General features: G+C 37.4%; 1 protein-coding gene across 1 annotated transcript in view; it reads left to right on the top strand.

The window, feature by feature from the left end:
- DIP2C (disco interacting protein 2 homolog C) overlaps window positions 1–13,482 on the top strand; it is a 304,980-nt gene that overhangs the window by 190,000 nt on the left and 101,498 nt on the right. The window contains exons 5-9 of the mRNA XM_062493877.1: window positions 2,545–2,670; window positions 3,509–3,718; window positions 9,790–9,921; window positions 11,395–11,514; window positions 12,446–12,643. Coding sequence (XP_062349861.1) covers window positions 2,545–2,670; window positions 3,509–3,718; window positions 9,790–9,921; window positions 11,395–11,514; window positions 12,446–12,643 — 786 coding nt within the window. The remainder of the gene's footprint in view (window positions 1–2,544; window positions 2,671–3,508; window positions 3,719–9,789; window positions 9,922–11,394; window positions 11,515–12,445; window positions 12,644–13,482) is intronic.

Raw genomic sequence — 13,482 nt, 5'->3', positions numbered from 1 at the left:
TTTGCTTTCCTGTGAGTTTTTTTCTTTTTGTTTTGGGTTTTTTTTTTTTTGGTTTTTTTTTTTTTGTTTGTTTTTTTAGCAATCTATAGTGTGTCTTATTCCATGGTAGCCCATTACAAATAAACATATCAAGAATGTGCCTTATTAAGAAAACAATTCAGTTCCTGGACTCCTGTGGACTCATTTGAAAATTAAAACCCTGCAGAGTGTTTTTCATTAAGCTGATGAGTCTACCTTGTTATATCAAAACAGCATCAAAAAAGAAATCAAAGAATTCGCAAGTTCTGATTCAGTGTCCAGCTGTCACTAAGCATTTTAATGCTTTTCTGTCAGCTGTCCTCCTTTAAAAAAAAAACTGGCAGAATTTCTTCTCCCTCTTGACACAGTTAAAAAACGTTCCTATGTACAATAATATACAAATAGTCCCTCCTGTGTTGATCAGCAAAATTTATTTTCTTCAAAAGAATTAGATTTTTTTCAAAAAATTGCTGTAGTGTTGGTTTGTTGAGCTTTTTTAAAGAGAAGGCGCTTTTTTTTTTTTCTTCTTGATATCTAATTGCTATCCTTTGAAGGAAAACCAAGAATTTTTCCACTTTAGCCTATAAGAAACTATTAGGGAGCATGTTCAGTCCTGTGTACCTTATTGACATTGGTGTGAAGCATGTAGGTAAGAATTTATCTTGGGGTCATGCTGTTAGGTAAGACTTACATTGTGTATTTTCATAGTCTGATACTTTTCACATAAATTTTCTTATATTTTTCACATAAACTTTTCATCAGCTTTTAATTATAAGAAAGACCTTAAACATTCTGCTTAAAAAAAATTACTCGACAGGAGAGAAAATGCTCTCTAGGTTGATGATGACATTGGTCTTCCTTCATTTTGGTCCATCAGCTGCACAGCTCTTCTATCTTTTGAGAATGGTTTTCCAGCTTTGCTGTTTGCTTTTCTTTGCTGATATTCTCATCCTCTTCATTATTTAAAACACAAGAAAAGAAAGCAATTCATAGAAGCAGCTGGTAATGTTCTTTTTCTTACTCTTCCCTGTTGTACTTCTACTGAGAGCTGCTTAAACCCTGGTAGAAGACAGGAAGCACCATTATTGGAAATGAGAAGCTGCAGCTTATCAGCAACTTATCATCTAATGCTTCTAGTCATCCTTCCAGGTTGTTTTCCACAATTACTTACATAAATGTGATTCAACCAATGCTTCTTTAAATAAGTGTGTGTGTGTATATATATATATATATATATATATATATATATATATATAATACATGCATCCACACACTCTTCTCTTTCCTGTTGCTTTTCCTGGGGCATGTTTCCTGTTCAGAGTTGCCATCGCATCCATACAGGAGTAGGTTAATGACAGCGTGCTGCCAACCCAGACTGTGAGGGCAGCAGCAGCAGAAGTGGGATCACTCTGGATTAGAGCTGATTCACTCTGCTCCTAACCCACAAATGGGAACAACTAAACTATGCACATAAATTGCTGTATTTTCTATAGCTGACCAGTGGCTACTGGTTAAAAGGCAGGATGTCAGATGGTCAATATATGTGGTAACTTCTTTACACACAAGGAACTCCCATTGGCTGCCATGTCTTTTGCATACATTCACCTCATGTGAGTATTGTCCCAAATCCATAGAAATATGCAGACAGTGCAAGATAGTAAACTAAAGGCAGACTTATTTCAATATGTATTTATGGAAGTAATTAAAAAATGGTGCTTAAAACAGAGTCATTATCAAAAAATAACTCACATCTTTTTTAGACATGATGAATGGTCTTTTTCAGACTTTGGGAGGTAGGCAGCTATAAATACATGGGAAAGGTAGAGAAGCTGTTCATCACTCCAAGGAGAAGGGATCTGTTGGGTACTGCGGAGTGGGCTGGTGTGAGCTGTGTGCAACACCTGCCTGCAAGGAACCAGATTTGTGCTTAGGGTGTTTTTTTTTTCCTCATTCCACCTCAGGCCAGCCCTACACAGTACTTATTTTTCTGTGAATAATGCCAAGTGACAGTGGCAGGAGAAGGATGTGGGAATGAGGGACCTGTTGCCATTTCTTTTGTGGCATTTTGCATACCTTTTACCCTTCAAGCAAATGTTCTTGTTCACTTACTCTATGTGACTTTTGTGTAAATTGGAAACCTTATCTATTTAAAAAATGCTCAGTGTTAATATACCACACTGCCACTGAAAATAGCAATGGTCACCGAAGTAGCAGCTCCTGGTCAAACAGAGGTTTGCTTTGGGGAGGTGATGTTCCTGCTCTTCAAATACTGCAGCACTGTTCTGGGAATATCATACAGCTCAAAGGGCTTGCTTGCTAGTACAATACTTTTCACTGTAGCTGCTCTTTCTGCAGTGAGAAGAACTCCTCCAGTGCCTCCAAGATCCCATGTGTTCCTGGCCTCCCATCACAGGATGTGCCTTGTCAGCCCAAATGGCACACGCACGAATCTGTGCCAGGTGTGCTGGATGCACAAAGAACATCTCCTTTCTGTCTAACTCTGGCTTCAAACCTCTTTCCTTCCAGATGTCCACACAGAAGCAGTGCAGGCAGCCCTTGCTAAACATAAAGAAAGGAAAATGGCAGTCCCCATGCCCTCAAAACGACGTTCATTGGTGGTGCAAACATCAATGGATGCCTACACACCTCCAGGTGAGTATCTCTCCATTTTTATGAGAATTAAAAAAATGGTTCTTTGTGCTGCTGTGAACTGCCAATCTGTCAGCATAGATAGTAATGGAAATGTCATTTGATGCACACTGAGCTTAACTGAGGTATGTTTGAAGAGAAAGTGAACTGAGTAGTGGAAAAGTCAATAGGGACAGTTCACATGATTGCTTTGCCCTTGGTGATACCTTAGCTTCTGCTGGTCCTTTTGGGTTTACAGGGACCTAACTATGTCCAGCTTGTCATATTTTGTGATAATCTAAGTTCCTTTCACTTTTCTGGTTTATTCCCTAACAATGTAATGTAGCATTGACTTAGCAATTAGTTGTGCCTTTCCTCTTCAAGTTTATCTGCTCTTTTATCTACTATACTGTGAAAATACTCCATATCTCATACTTCTGGTACTCACTGAATCCAGCTGAGACTCCCAATTCACTGAGGGTTGGACTTTGTACAATTGGAAAAGTGTCTCACAGACTTTGTGAAATGAGCTTGGGAAAGTTTTTTTTATATTCTTTTCTGGCTGGAGATTTTCAGAAGATTCTATGTTTAACATTATAAAGGAAGACTTTAATATGTTGGTGTTTTGTTGGGTTTTTTGGTACAATAATCCATATGCCATGACCTTAGAGCAAAAGAAATGCATAGTTAGCAACTGACTTAGTTTCAGGGCTTTCAGTACTGCAGTTTTCTCATTATGTTTGCCTATCTTCCTGAGATTTTCTTAATGGCACTTTCATGAGATTTTTGATACTAATATGAGTTATTTCTATTAAGAAAATCCCTAATCACTGCAAGTTAACAACCTGTTTTTAATTACTAGATACTTCTTCTGGTTCAGAAGACGAAGGCTCCGTACAGGGTGACTCCCAGGGAACTCCTACATCAAGCCAGGGGAGTATAAACATGGAACATTGGATCAGTCAAGCGATCCACGGCTCTACCACATCAACCACTTCCTCCTCCTCGACACAAAGTGGAGGCAGTGGTGCTGCACACAGACTAGCTGATGTTATGGCTCAAACACATATAGGTCAGTATACAGATGTGTTGAGTGTGTCCAGTTTAACATGAATTTTGACTCTTATTATATAGCTGATGCTGCTATATGAAGTCTTACAAAAGTCTTTCCTGTGCTTCTTCTTTTCTTTTTCATATTTATATATATTATATGGAGAGATAGTCCTACATTCCTGTTTCAGGAGCAAAAAAAAATTAGCAGTTTAGAATTGGGGTTAAGCTTATGTAGTGGCAAATAGAGTCTATGTATTGGTTACCAAATACCTTAGAATGTACAGTTGCATGACTGCCATTACTTAGCACTATAAAGGTCTCTGTAGGATTCATCAGTAAGGAAAATCAATGCATGCATCATTAGGGATTGCTTGCATGTGATCTTCCCCCCACTGCTGGACCACTTTAATTACATAGCTTGAGTGATTTTTGATAATTCTGTTAACAGTAGTCCTCTTAAACATATTTTTTTCTGCCCTTAATTGAATTTAGAATACTTGAACTGGGATATCTAGCGATTATACTCTGTGGGAGAGACCATTATATAGCTTCAGAGAAGGGAGCTGTTATTATTAATAGCTTGTTTATTTCCTTTGGAAAGATCCTAGGAAGTCAAAGCTTTCTTTCCATTAGGGCTAAGCTTCACAGAGATTATTTCTGAATATTGTGCCCTTGACACTGGTCTTTATTAACATGAGGCAGATATTTGATTGGATATATGGAAAGCAAGGCTTGGTTTCTATTCACTCTTTGGCTGCTTATCATACAAGGCCTTTGCTTTGGGTATGTTCTTCCTGGAGTGTGTATTTTGGGCTGTCACTAAAAATCTGTTGCAGTCTTTGTTGAAACAGATAAAGCAATCTTACTGCTATCTTACTACAGTTTTGTGTGACTATTCTTCAACTGACATTTCCTTTCCAAGTATATGTAATGAGATACGTGAAAGCATCTTCAGTGTTCCTGATTTTATGTGCTGGAATGGGAGTACATATCCCTTGGTTTTTGCTATGAGTATAGCTTGATGGAGCACCTGTATTTTCAGTAATCCTCTCATCATGATCTGGAACTGCTGAATTGCAGTCAGGGGAAAAATTTGCATTGTATTCATCAATCCATGCTAAATGAATGCTTAGAACCTTGTTTTAGAAACACATACATTGGGAACATATTAATCATTGCATTTGATTATTTTCTGTGGCTTCATCTTGAAATGCTACAGGAAATTATAGCATAGAGAATTAAATTTATCCAAACTCTGAAAGGTTGCATTACTCACACACAAAGTCTTAATGTGTCTTTAAATATAGCTTCTTTGTAATTTGACATTTTAGTAATTTTAAATCTGGCACAGTACCTCTTCTTTTATAATCACTGAGTTTGTGGTAAATAATACAGCATTTATAGAGCTAAATTAAGATGACACTATTCTGCAGAAGAGGGAAACTACTAATTCTTGCACGTTTTATTGTGCCTTGTTGACTAGAAAGATCTTGCCCTTGAAGGAAGCAATTGAGCTTACCTCAGTGTATGCATATTTTCATTGATTCTGACAATAAGATGCCTTAAATTGCATCTCTTCTTGGACACTAGTTGAGGTGTAGTAATATAAAGGTCATTTGGGCACAAAATATGAGTGATGAGACTGGGATCTTATGGTTGTCATCAGTTATTGCTAAAATCACTAGAAATGTAAGAGAAGCTGTACAGTTGATGACTGTAATATGTATTTCTTCTTGGGTGAGATGCATTCTTAAAGAATTTGAAATGAAATTAATATTTTGTTTCTTTCCCATCCAAGAAAGTAGATTTTGTGTTTAAATGTATTCTAAGATGTAGTAGATTTGAAGTACCCCTTCAGAAAGCCTGGCTCTTTCCAAGGCAGTGGGCTAGTGATGGAAGACAAATAATAATCGTTGGTAGGAGAGAAGAATAATCCTGTTCCTTAAGGCTCCTCAGCTATCAGAGACAATTTATTCTTGGTCATATGTTACCATGGCTTGATGTTTGTTTGGTCCAGGGAATTATTCTCCAGAGACAGACCAGCCTGCAAGAGAGAAATCAACTGTGTATACGTAAGGCCATACTCTGAAGGTGCCAATTTTGATAAATACAAATTCAAGGTGCAATGGGGAAGACCTTAATGATAACTCAAAAAAGCCTTCCATTCTGATATCCATTAGGATTTTACCTCCAGAGCGCATCACAGAATGAAAGGGAAATTTTTTTTCCAGTTTAAGAGTATTAATGCAGTCCTGAAAAGGGATTTGATAAAAAACTTTGGCTATAGTATAATCAGATAATCAGAGTTACCTTTGTGAACCATTAGGATAATTTGCATAAGCTATTATATGCTTTTAATGTTATACTTTTCATTCAATTTGACTGCTGCTGCTTTATTGTGGACAAAGTTCTAGTTTGGGATCAATGTAATTTAAATATTTACTCTCAGCTTTAAGATGCTGAGGGGTCTGCATTAAGCTACAGGCAAAATCTTCAGTTTGGCATAGGTATCACAGCTGTGTTCAGTAATTCTTGAATTTAGAGGTCAAACCTGTAATATCTGTAAAAAATATCTTATGCTCTGAGCCTTCTTTGGGTCAGTACTGTGCACATCTCTAAGACCTTCAAGCTTTCATTTGTTGGTATTACATGATTTGGATTTCTATGTATATAAAAATCAGGGACAGAAAGCACACCCCAAAGCTCACAAAGGTCATGCAATGAAAATTACACAATGCTTGGCTCTCATTGTAAATCTATATAATCATCTCACTTCAAAATTTTGATCCCATAGGTGCACTTAATGTTTCTTTTATAAGCTTCAAATATGTTTCTGTTTGAAAATCAAAGGCTTCTATCCACATTAAAGGCTACATAGATTGCTAATCAAATAAATATAAAACTATGTGCCATAAGCACAGCTGATAGTTTTCAGACAACTTGGAAATTCTTGTGTTCTGAGGGGAAATGTTAACTTATACAAGAGACTAGTTTAAAATACAATGTCACATCAGTACAAGAAAAACCCAGTTAATGGAAAGAGCTGCACCTCTGGCTCTGGATTTCCCTTCCCTGACAACCAGAAGAACCTGCATATTTGGGAATAAAAGCTGTGTTTTCTTCAAGTACAATGTTGCAGGAATGCTTTTTGAGTTCCTCGAGACTTTTAAAATACTTGATGCTTATGTGAGTTTCCAAACCTCCAGTGAAAGTATTCCTCCACTTCTTGGCTTCTCCTCAGACATGGGGCTTTGTCAGTGCATGTGCTCTATCCCTACATGAATGGGCTCTGCTTTTTTGGGCCTTTTTGATCTTCATGAAATGTGGTAAATGATGTTGCTCCAATGGCAGAAATGAAGAAAGCCTTAACTGGAAACAGCTGTTCTGTCTGTGATCTCCTAATGCAAGGATATTGGAAGAGATGGGAATAGGAGGTGATGCAAATACGCATGTTTGAGGGAGGAAGTGCTTTGAAGTCATGCAGCTGTCAGTTTCTACATTTTAGTGAACAGATGTGTCAGGATCATGATTCTTATTGAAACCTCAAACAATTCTTCAAGTTACCTACATAAGACAAAGCAGCTCTCTGCAGATTGTGTCTGTAGCCAAAGCTTGGATTGACTGTTCTATACAGAAAAAGGTGTACATTTCACGTAACACAACAATTACCTTTTTCTTTGGAAGTCTTTTGGACCAAATTTTTTTCTGTATGATTTTCATTTCTCCAAGCCTGACTCTGAAACTCTAACTGACCGAAGAGTTGTAAATCTAATGGATGAAACTTAATGCTGTAGATACTGCCATGATAAGACATCTGTTAAGCAGATATTGTAAAGGAGCACATCAAGACAAACCTTAGTATTCCTCTTCTTCTGAATAAAAGTAAATAGCAGCTGGGCAGCCAGGGCACTAGAACTGCTTGACTCAGTTGTGGTGGCTACCTTGGGAAGACAGTTTCTTTTAGGCAACTTCAAGTGAAAGTGCTGTTTGTTCAAAAGGAAAGCCTTTTACAAAAGAGCAGGACTTTGTTATGCTCTTTCCCCCTGCTCAGCACCATGTGTAACAAAGAAGAATTTGGTTTTAAGCACAGACTTCTGAAGGGAGAGCATCCCTGCTCATGTATCTTCTGCCCCATCCATTAAAAGAAAAAGATCTTTTACTCCTCTTCACTTTGCCTTGCAAAGTCTGAAAGATGTAAGCAAATACAGCTCAATTTAAAAATACTTTCTCATGTTACTAATAGCTGACTAAGTACAATTATCTTCTTAGTCATGATCTCCTATATGCATAGCAAAACTGCATTATAAGTAAAGAGAAAAAGATAAACATCAGCATTTTAAATTGACTTAGTTGTTGAGTAATACAATCACAATCTATAAAAAGCTCTTGCCACTTAATAGGAAAGGGCAAAAAATTGTGCTGAGTCTAAAATAGTTGAGAATGACAAGAAATTTAAAATGAAGACATCATTCAAGCAATTACTAGCATAAGCTTCATTGTTCAATCTATTGTACTTCAGTTGGTCACTTATAGCACAATATAAGGTGTTTGTTTCAGTAACATTGTAACAATGGATGTGATCAGAAGCAAAAGCTCCAACTTTTGACGCTTGTAGAATGCAAGACATTTTTGAGTTGCTCAATAAAAGAAATTTCATGATTTCCTCAACTAGATAATATGATTGGGTGATAGGATTGAGCCCTTATGATGTTCATGAATATAAATATTAAGTAACAGCTGCAGATATTAATGTCATGTCTTAAATCTGCATGATGATTGTCTGTCAAATGCTACCTTTAAATGAGAGGTATGCAAAATAAGCATCTCTTAGCATCCTTTTCCTGTATGTATAGCCAAAAAAAATTAGTTTTCTGTGATGTTGGCACATAAATTTGGGATTGAATGCACAAGAATTACAGTGTTTCAAAGTTCAAAACTCATAAAAATGAAAGTGCTTTAAAATTATGTTTGAGATCAAATTTTCTGTAGAAGTTAGTGTTCTAGTACTTACAGCATCATAATGCTTAAAGATAAGGTTTAGTGACAAGCACATCTTGAAAACAATATTGGAACACGATGATGTTTTTCCAGAATTTTTGCATTTTGAAAGGCTCGTACCCTATTGTTAAATAGAATGCAATTCTCTTCACTTCCATGGCAGCAGAATGAAGACCTGCCTTCTTTTGTAGCTTAGAGGCTGCTGGGGATCTTTTATGTCAATTGAAAGAAAAGTTGTTATTTGCTTGTGACGTTTATCTCCATCTAATCTAATGAGGATAAAAACCTACAAAAAATTCATGGCACAAGCTATAAAAATAATACAAATGTATAGGAAATACAGACTCAGACTTAAAAACATGGGAAGATGAACTGTGGTAGCATGCTGAGTTATCAGGCCATGAAAGAGAAAGATTATCTCTGTGGAATTGTTCAGCAGTGCTGGCATGAGTCAGACCAAATCGTGTTTGCCTTCTGGAAGGCAAGGCTTTGTTATGCGGAAGAATTGAAATATCTCTGTCTAAAAATAGTAGACAAGCAAGTGTCCATGAGGAATGCAAAGTTCATGTTTCTTTACATTTTATTTCTTGCCTCTCATTTCCAAACCTGCTATGATTGACTTTTTTCCTTTCTTAACTAAAACTGACACACTCAAAATACAGAGGTTATAAAAGTGATATGCATTGGCACTTGCCAGTGATTGACAACATGCTGTGTTCTTTTGACTTAGAAAAACTAACACAATAATCCATGAGAAGTGTATTTGTCTGGGTCTTTGCTATTTGCTGATGTCCACAAGCTTTAAGTAAAATCAGATGTCAGTGGAGAACCTACAACCTAACTGTACAATTCTTTTAGCCCATTGCCTATGTGCTTGCAGATATATAGCCCTGTTTTAATCAGTGCAAGCTTTATTAAAATTGTACTGCACATTCTAGTTCAGTATAATCATTTTGTGCATTAACTTTAACACTTGTTCATACATTGGGGAAAAAAACCCCCTCAAATGGTCTCCTTTCCTCTCTGCCTTTTGCTTTTCTGCCCTTTGACATTAGAGGTACACAGTTAAACCTTTTAACTTACTTTTCACAGAAAACCATTCTGCCCCTCCAGATGTTACCACTTACACTTCAGAGCACTCAATACAAGTAGAAAGACCACAAGGATCAACGGCACGGGTGGCACCAAAGTATGGCAATGCTGAGCTTATGGAGACTGGTGATGGTACGTCACAAAGCAGAACCGGGGTTTTTTGGAGTATCCTGACCTTTTTGGTGGTGGCTGTATGCATCTGCTCTTGTTTTTTGGGTCTGCTTCAGTGTTTTTTGTTTTTTTTTCCCAGGCACTTTTCACTTGTGAACACAAAGTTGCAGCACCTTTACAGTTCTAAAACAATCTGATTTCAGTGAAGATAACATAGAGAAGTGTTTCTTAATCTGCAGACCTGACTGCCCAGAGAAAATATTCAGCAAAAACCCCCAGGGAATCTCTTTAGAATTGCCATTAGTATGCTGTCTGGTGACAGCTAGTCTGGTTTTTTTAAATGGCAAATAATGTGACATGCTAGGATGGCCACATCTTGAAAATTGACATGTTTAAAGTTTTATTATTCTCTGAGTTTGTGTTTTATTTTTAGTTTTTTGTTTTGGTGGAGGTTTTTTTGGGTTTTTTGTGGTTTTTTTTGTTTGTTTGTTTTTGTGGGTTTTTTTTGTTTTGTTTTTGTTTTTGTTTGGTTTTTTTTGAAAAACAGTTATTTGTAAACCCTTCCTTATATATACCACTCCTCTTTTCTAAACCTTACCAAACAATATTTCAGCACAGCATGAAATTGTTGACCAAGTGTACTGCATCTAAACTTAAGTAGCTTCAGCTCTAAACACCACTTGGTAAAAGTTCTGGAGCCAACCTTATAGAAGGGTAAGAAGTTGAAATTCCTGCAATGCAGTGACAGAAAGCTATGAGTTCAGGAAACCTGACATGCACATTAGAGAGGTTTTGCCCTCAACTAGAGAAAAGGAATGGGGAGGTGATTGATGGGACTATATTATATAAATGCCCCTTGCCCCAGTCTGCTGCTCAGAGCTATGTTTTCCAAAGTGCTGTATGAGCAAGCATGCTCCCTTTGGAGATTGCTGGCTGGTGGGATTGGCTGTAGGGATGTTCAGAGAATACAGGGGTGTGCTAAAGTAATACAGATATGTGAACCATGCTTATGATGGGTACTGGTACAGATGTCCCCTGCAGTATAAAAATAATCAGGAATAAATGATGGGGCAGAGCCTGTGACCCACACTGCTCACCAGGCTGCAGTCTAGTCAGACAATATTGGTATGGCCAATGATCATGGGGAGGGCCAGTGTCAGATTTCTCACTGACCATTGCTGAGGCAATTCTCTCAGGGCATTGACATTTGCTGTAGAGACATTTTTTCCACTGTGCTTCTCTCCCTCAGTCTGTGTGCTGTTTCCTCTCTAATTTTGCAACCTCACTCTGACATTATTGTGTTGGTTTTATTTACATTGGGCATCACTGTTCCTTTTTGCTTACATGTTTTGATGTTAAATACTTGACTCACGGTATGGCATGAAACTGTAGTTGTGATGGCCTTGCAGTCCTAGACTTTTTCTTACCCCACTTGATGTCTGGCGGGTGCAGCGTAGCCATCGACTGATGTCTCCATTGATCCCTGTCCTGCAGGAGTACCAGTGAGCAGCAGAGTGTCAGCAAAGATTCAGCAGCTGGTCAATACACTAAAACGGCCCAAACGACCACCATTACGAGAGTTCTTTGTAGATGACTTTGAGGAATTGTTAGAAGGTAAAATGACTGTTTTTCAAAAGGTTTGGGGATCGCTTATTAAAACTCTGTAAAATGTTTGTCTCCTACATTGACTTTCTAGGAAGCCAAGTAAGCCCTCCCTGTACTGACAAGTACAAAAACCCCATTGTTCAGTGGAAACTGCTGGTAGTAAGCTTGGACATAGTGCTGTGCAGTCAAAATTGTCTTTTGTTTGCTCAGCTCCTGGCTCTGGTTGCAAAGAAATGACGGAAGAGAGTGCAGGGAAGCTTTGCTTGAGAACATTCAGCTGTGGCTTTCAGCCATTGCTTTGGAACACCAATTAAAGAAAATATGTTGGGGAAGGAGCATGTTTTACAACATCCTTTGTGTAACAGTGAAATATGAAAAATGAACTAAATGTAGAGATAGAAACAAAAATAAAGTCAATAAATGGATCTTTTTAAAAAAAAGACCAGTGCTTTGAGAATTAAGATTTGCCAGAATGTGAAAATTTAAATAGTCTTCACAGGAATTTATAAGAAAACATGTAACAGAACATGACTTAAATCAATCTGTTACTTGTTAAAGTACATTTTTGTCAGTAGTTCTACAGTTCATGTCATTACCGCATTTTTTCCAGGAAAAAGTATTCTCCATCTCTCTTTAGGAATAAAGAAAGGTTTACTATTTTGAAGATAAATGTATGCATGCTGCCTCAGCAGTTTCTTTCTCTTCTTGTAGAACTAGTATAAGAACAAGGACTTTTCATTCCTGAGGTGCATCAGTTGCTTGATGTGTGCTAAAGTTAAAAGTAAATTATTCTGTTACATTTCTCTGTTGCTTTTCAATACCTTCTTATATGTTACTGTTTTCAGAACATTTTGCAAAGGTAATTTATTCTCTTGATTACACAGGTGTACACAGGGTATAGAATTTACATGGTAACTGTGTATCTTTTCATAATCATAAGTTCAACAGCCAGATCCAAACCAGCCAAAGCCAGAAGGAGCTCAGATGTTGGCTATGCGTGGGGAGCAGTTAGGTGTGGTTACAAACTGGCCACCTTCCCTGGAAGCAGCCTTGCAGCGATGGGGGACCATCTCACCAAAAGCTCCTTGCCTAACCACTATGGATACCAATGGAAAACCACTGTATATTCTCACTTATGGTGAGCACTCTTCAAACTATTTGTGCTTTTATGTATTCTGTACAGTGTGTGTGTAGTAAATGCATAAATATAAAGTGGGAAAAGCCTTGTAAGGATGCACCTGTTCCATTTGTGAGCAGGGTAAGACAACTCTGTAGCTGTTGATGTCTGAGTATGGGTTGCTGAGATGTTATAGTATGATTTATTTCAGACAGAGGAAAAGAGCCCAGTAGATATACTCATGCAATAACAGATTGTAAATTAAAACCACCTTTTAATAGAAATGCATCCTAGGTCAGATTTTCCTGAAGATTACTGTCCAAATCCATTGCCCTTGGATATCACCCAGGCTTTGTTCTGCAAAAGCCTAAACTGGTCTAAAAATTAATCAGCTTCCTGAAGAAGTTAATAGGATTTTTTCCCTTGTTTTACTGACATTGTAGTAAGTGTGATTTGAATTATTTCTCCTGATGGGTTAGTTGTACAACTAGCAAATGTACCTCCTTGAAATAGATTTGCCAGGATATATTTTAGTGTGGCCTTTGGCATGTTCATGTAGTTCAATGTGTACTGCCTGACAATGTATTGCAACCAAGAAAGGCCAAACAAAAATAAGCATAAGGATATCTCTGACAAATAACTCCCATATTGCTTACAATTTTGAGATGTTCAGGACACATTTGGGAGATGTTCAGAGGAATTATTATGAATAACTGTCAGACTTTGAAAGCGAGTTGGAACATTTCCATATGCTATTGATATGGAGATAAAAATTATTTTGCTTTTTTTATTTCTACCTTCTCAGGGACTTGGAGTTCTGTGCAGAGAATGTTGTTATATGCTGTGATATAGAGGTCTGT

This window comes from Cinclus cinclus, chromosome 1, assembly GCF_963662255.1.
Source record: "Cinclus cinclus chromosome 1, bCinCin1.1, whole genome shotgun sequence".
Classification (NCBI taxonomy): domain Eukaryota; kingdom Metazoa; phylum Chordata; class Aves; order Passeriformes; family Cinclidae; genus Cinclus; species Cinclus cinclus.
This window is presented reverse-complemented; position numbering and strand designations above follow the sequence as displayed.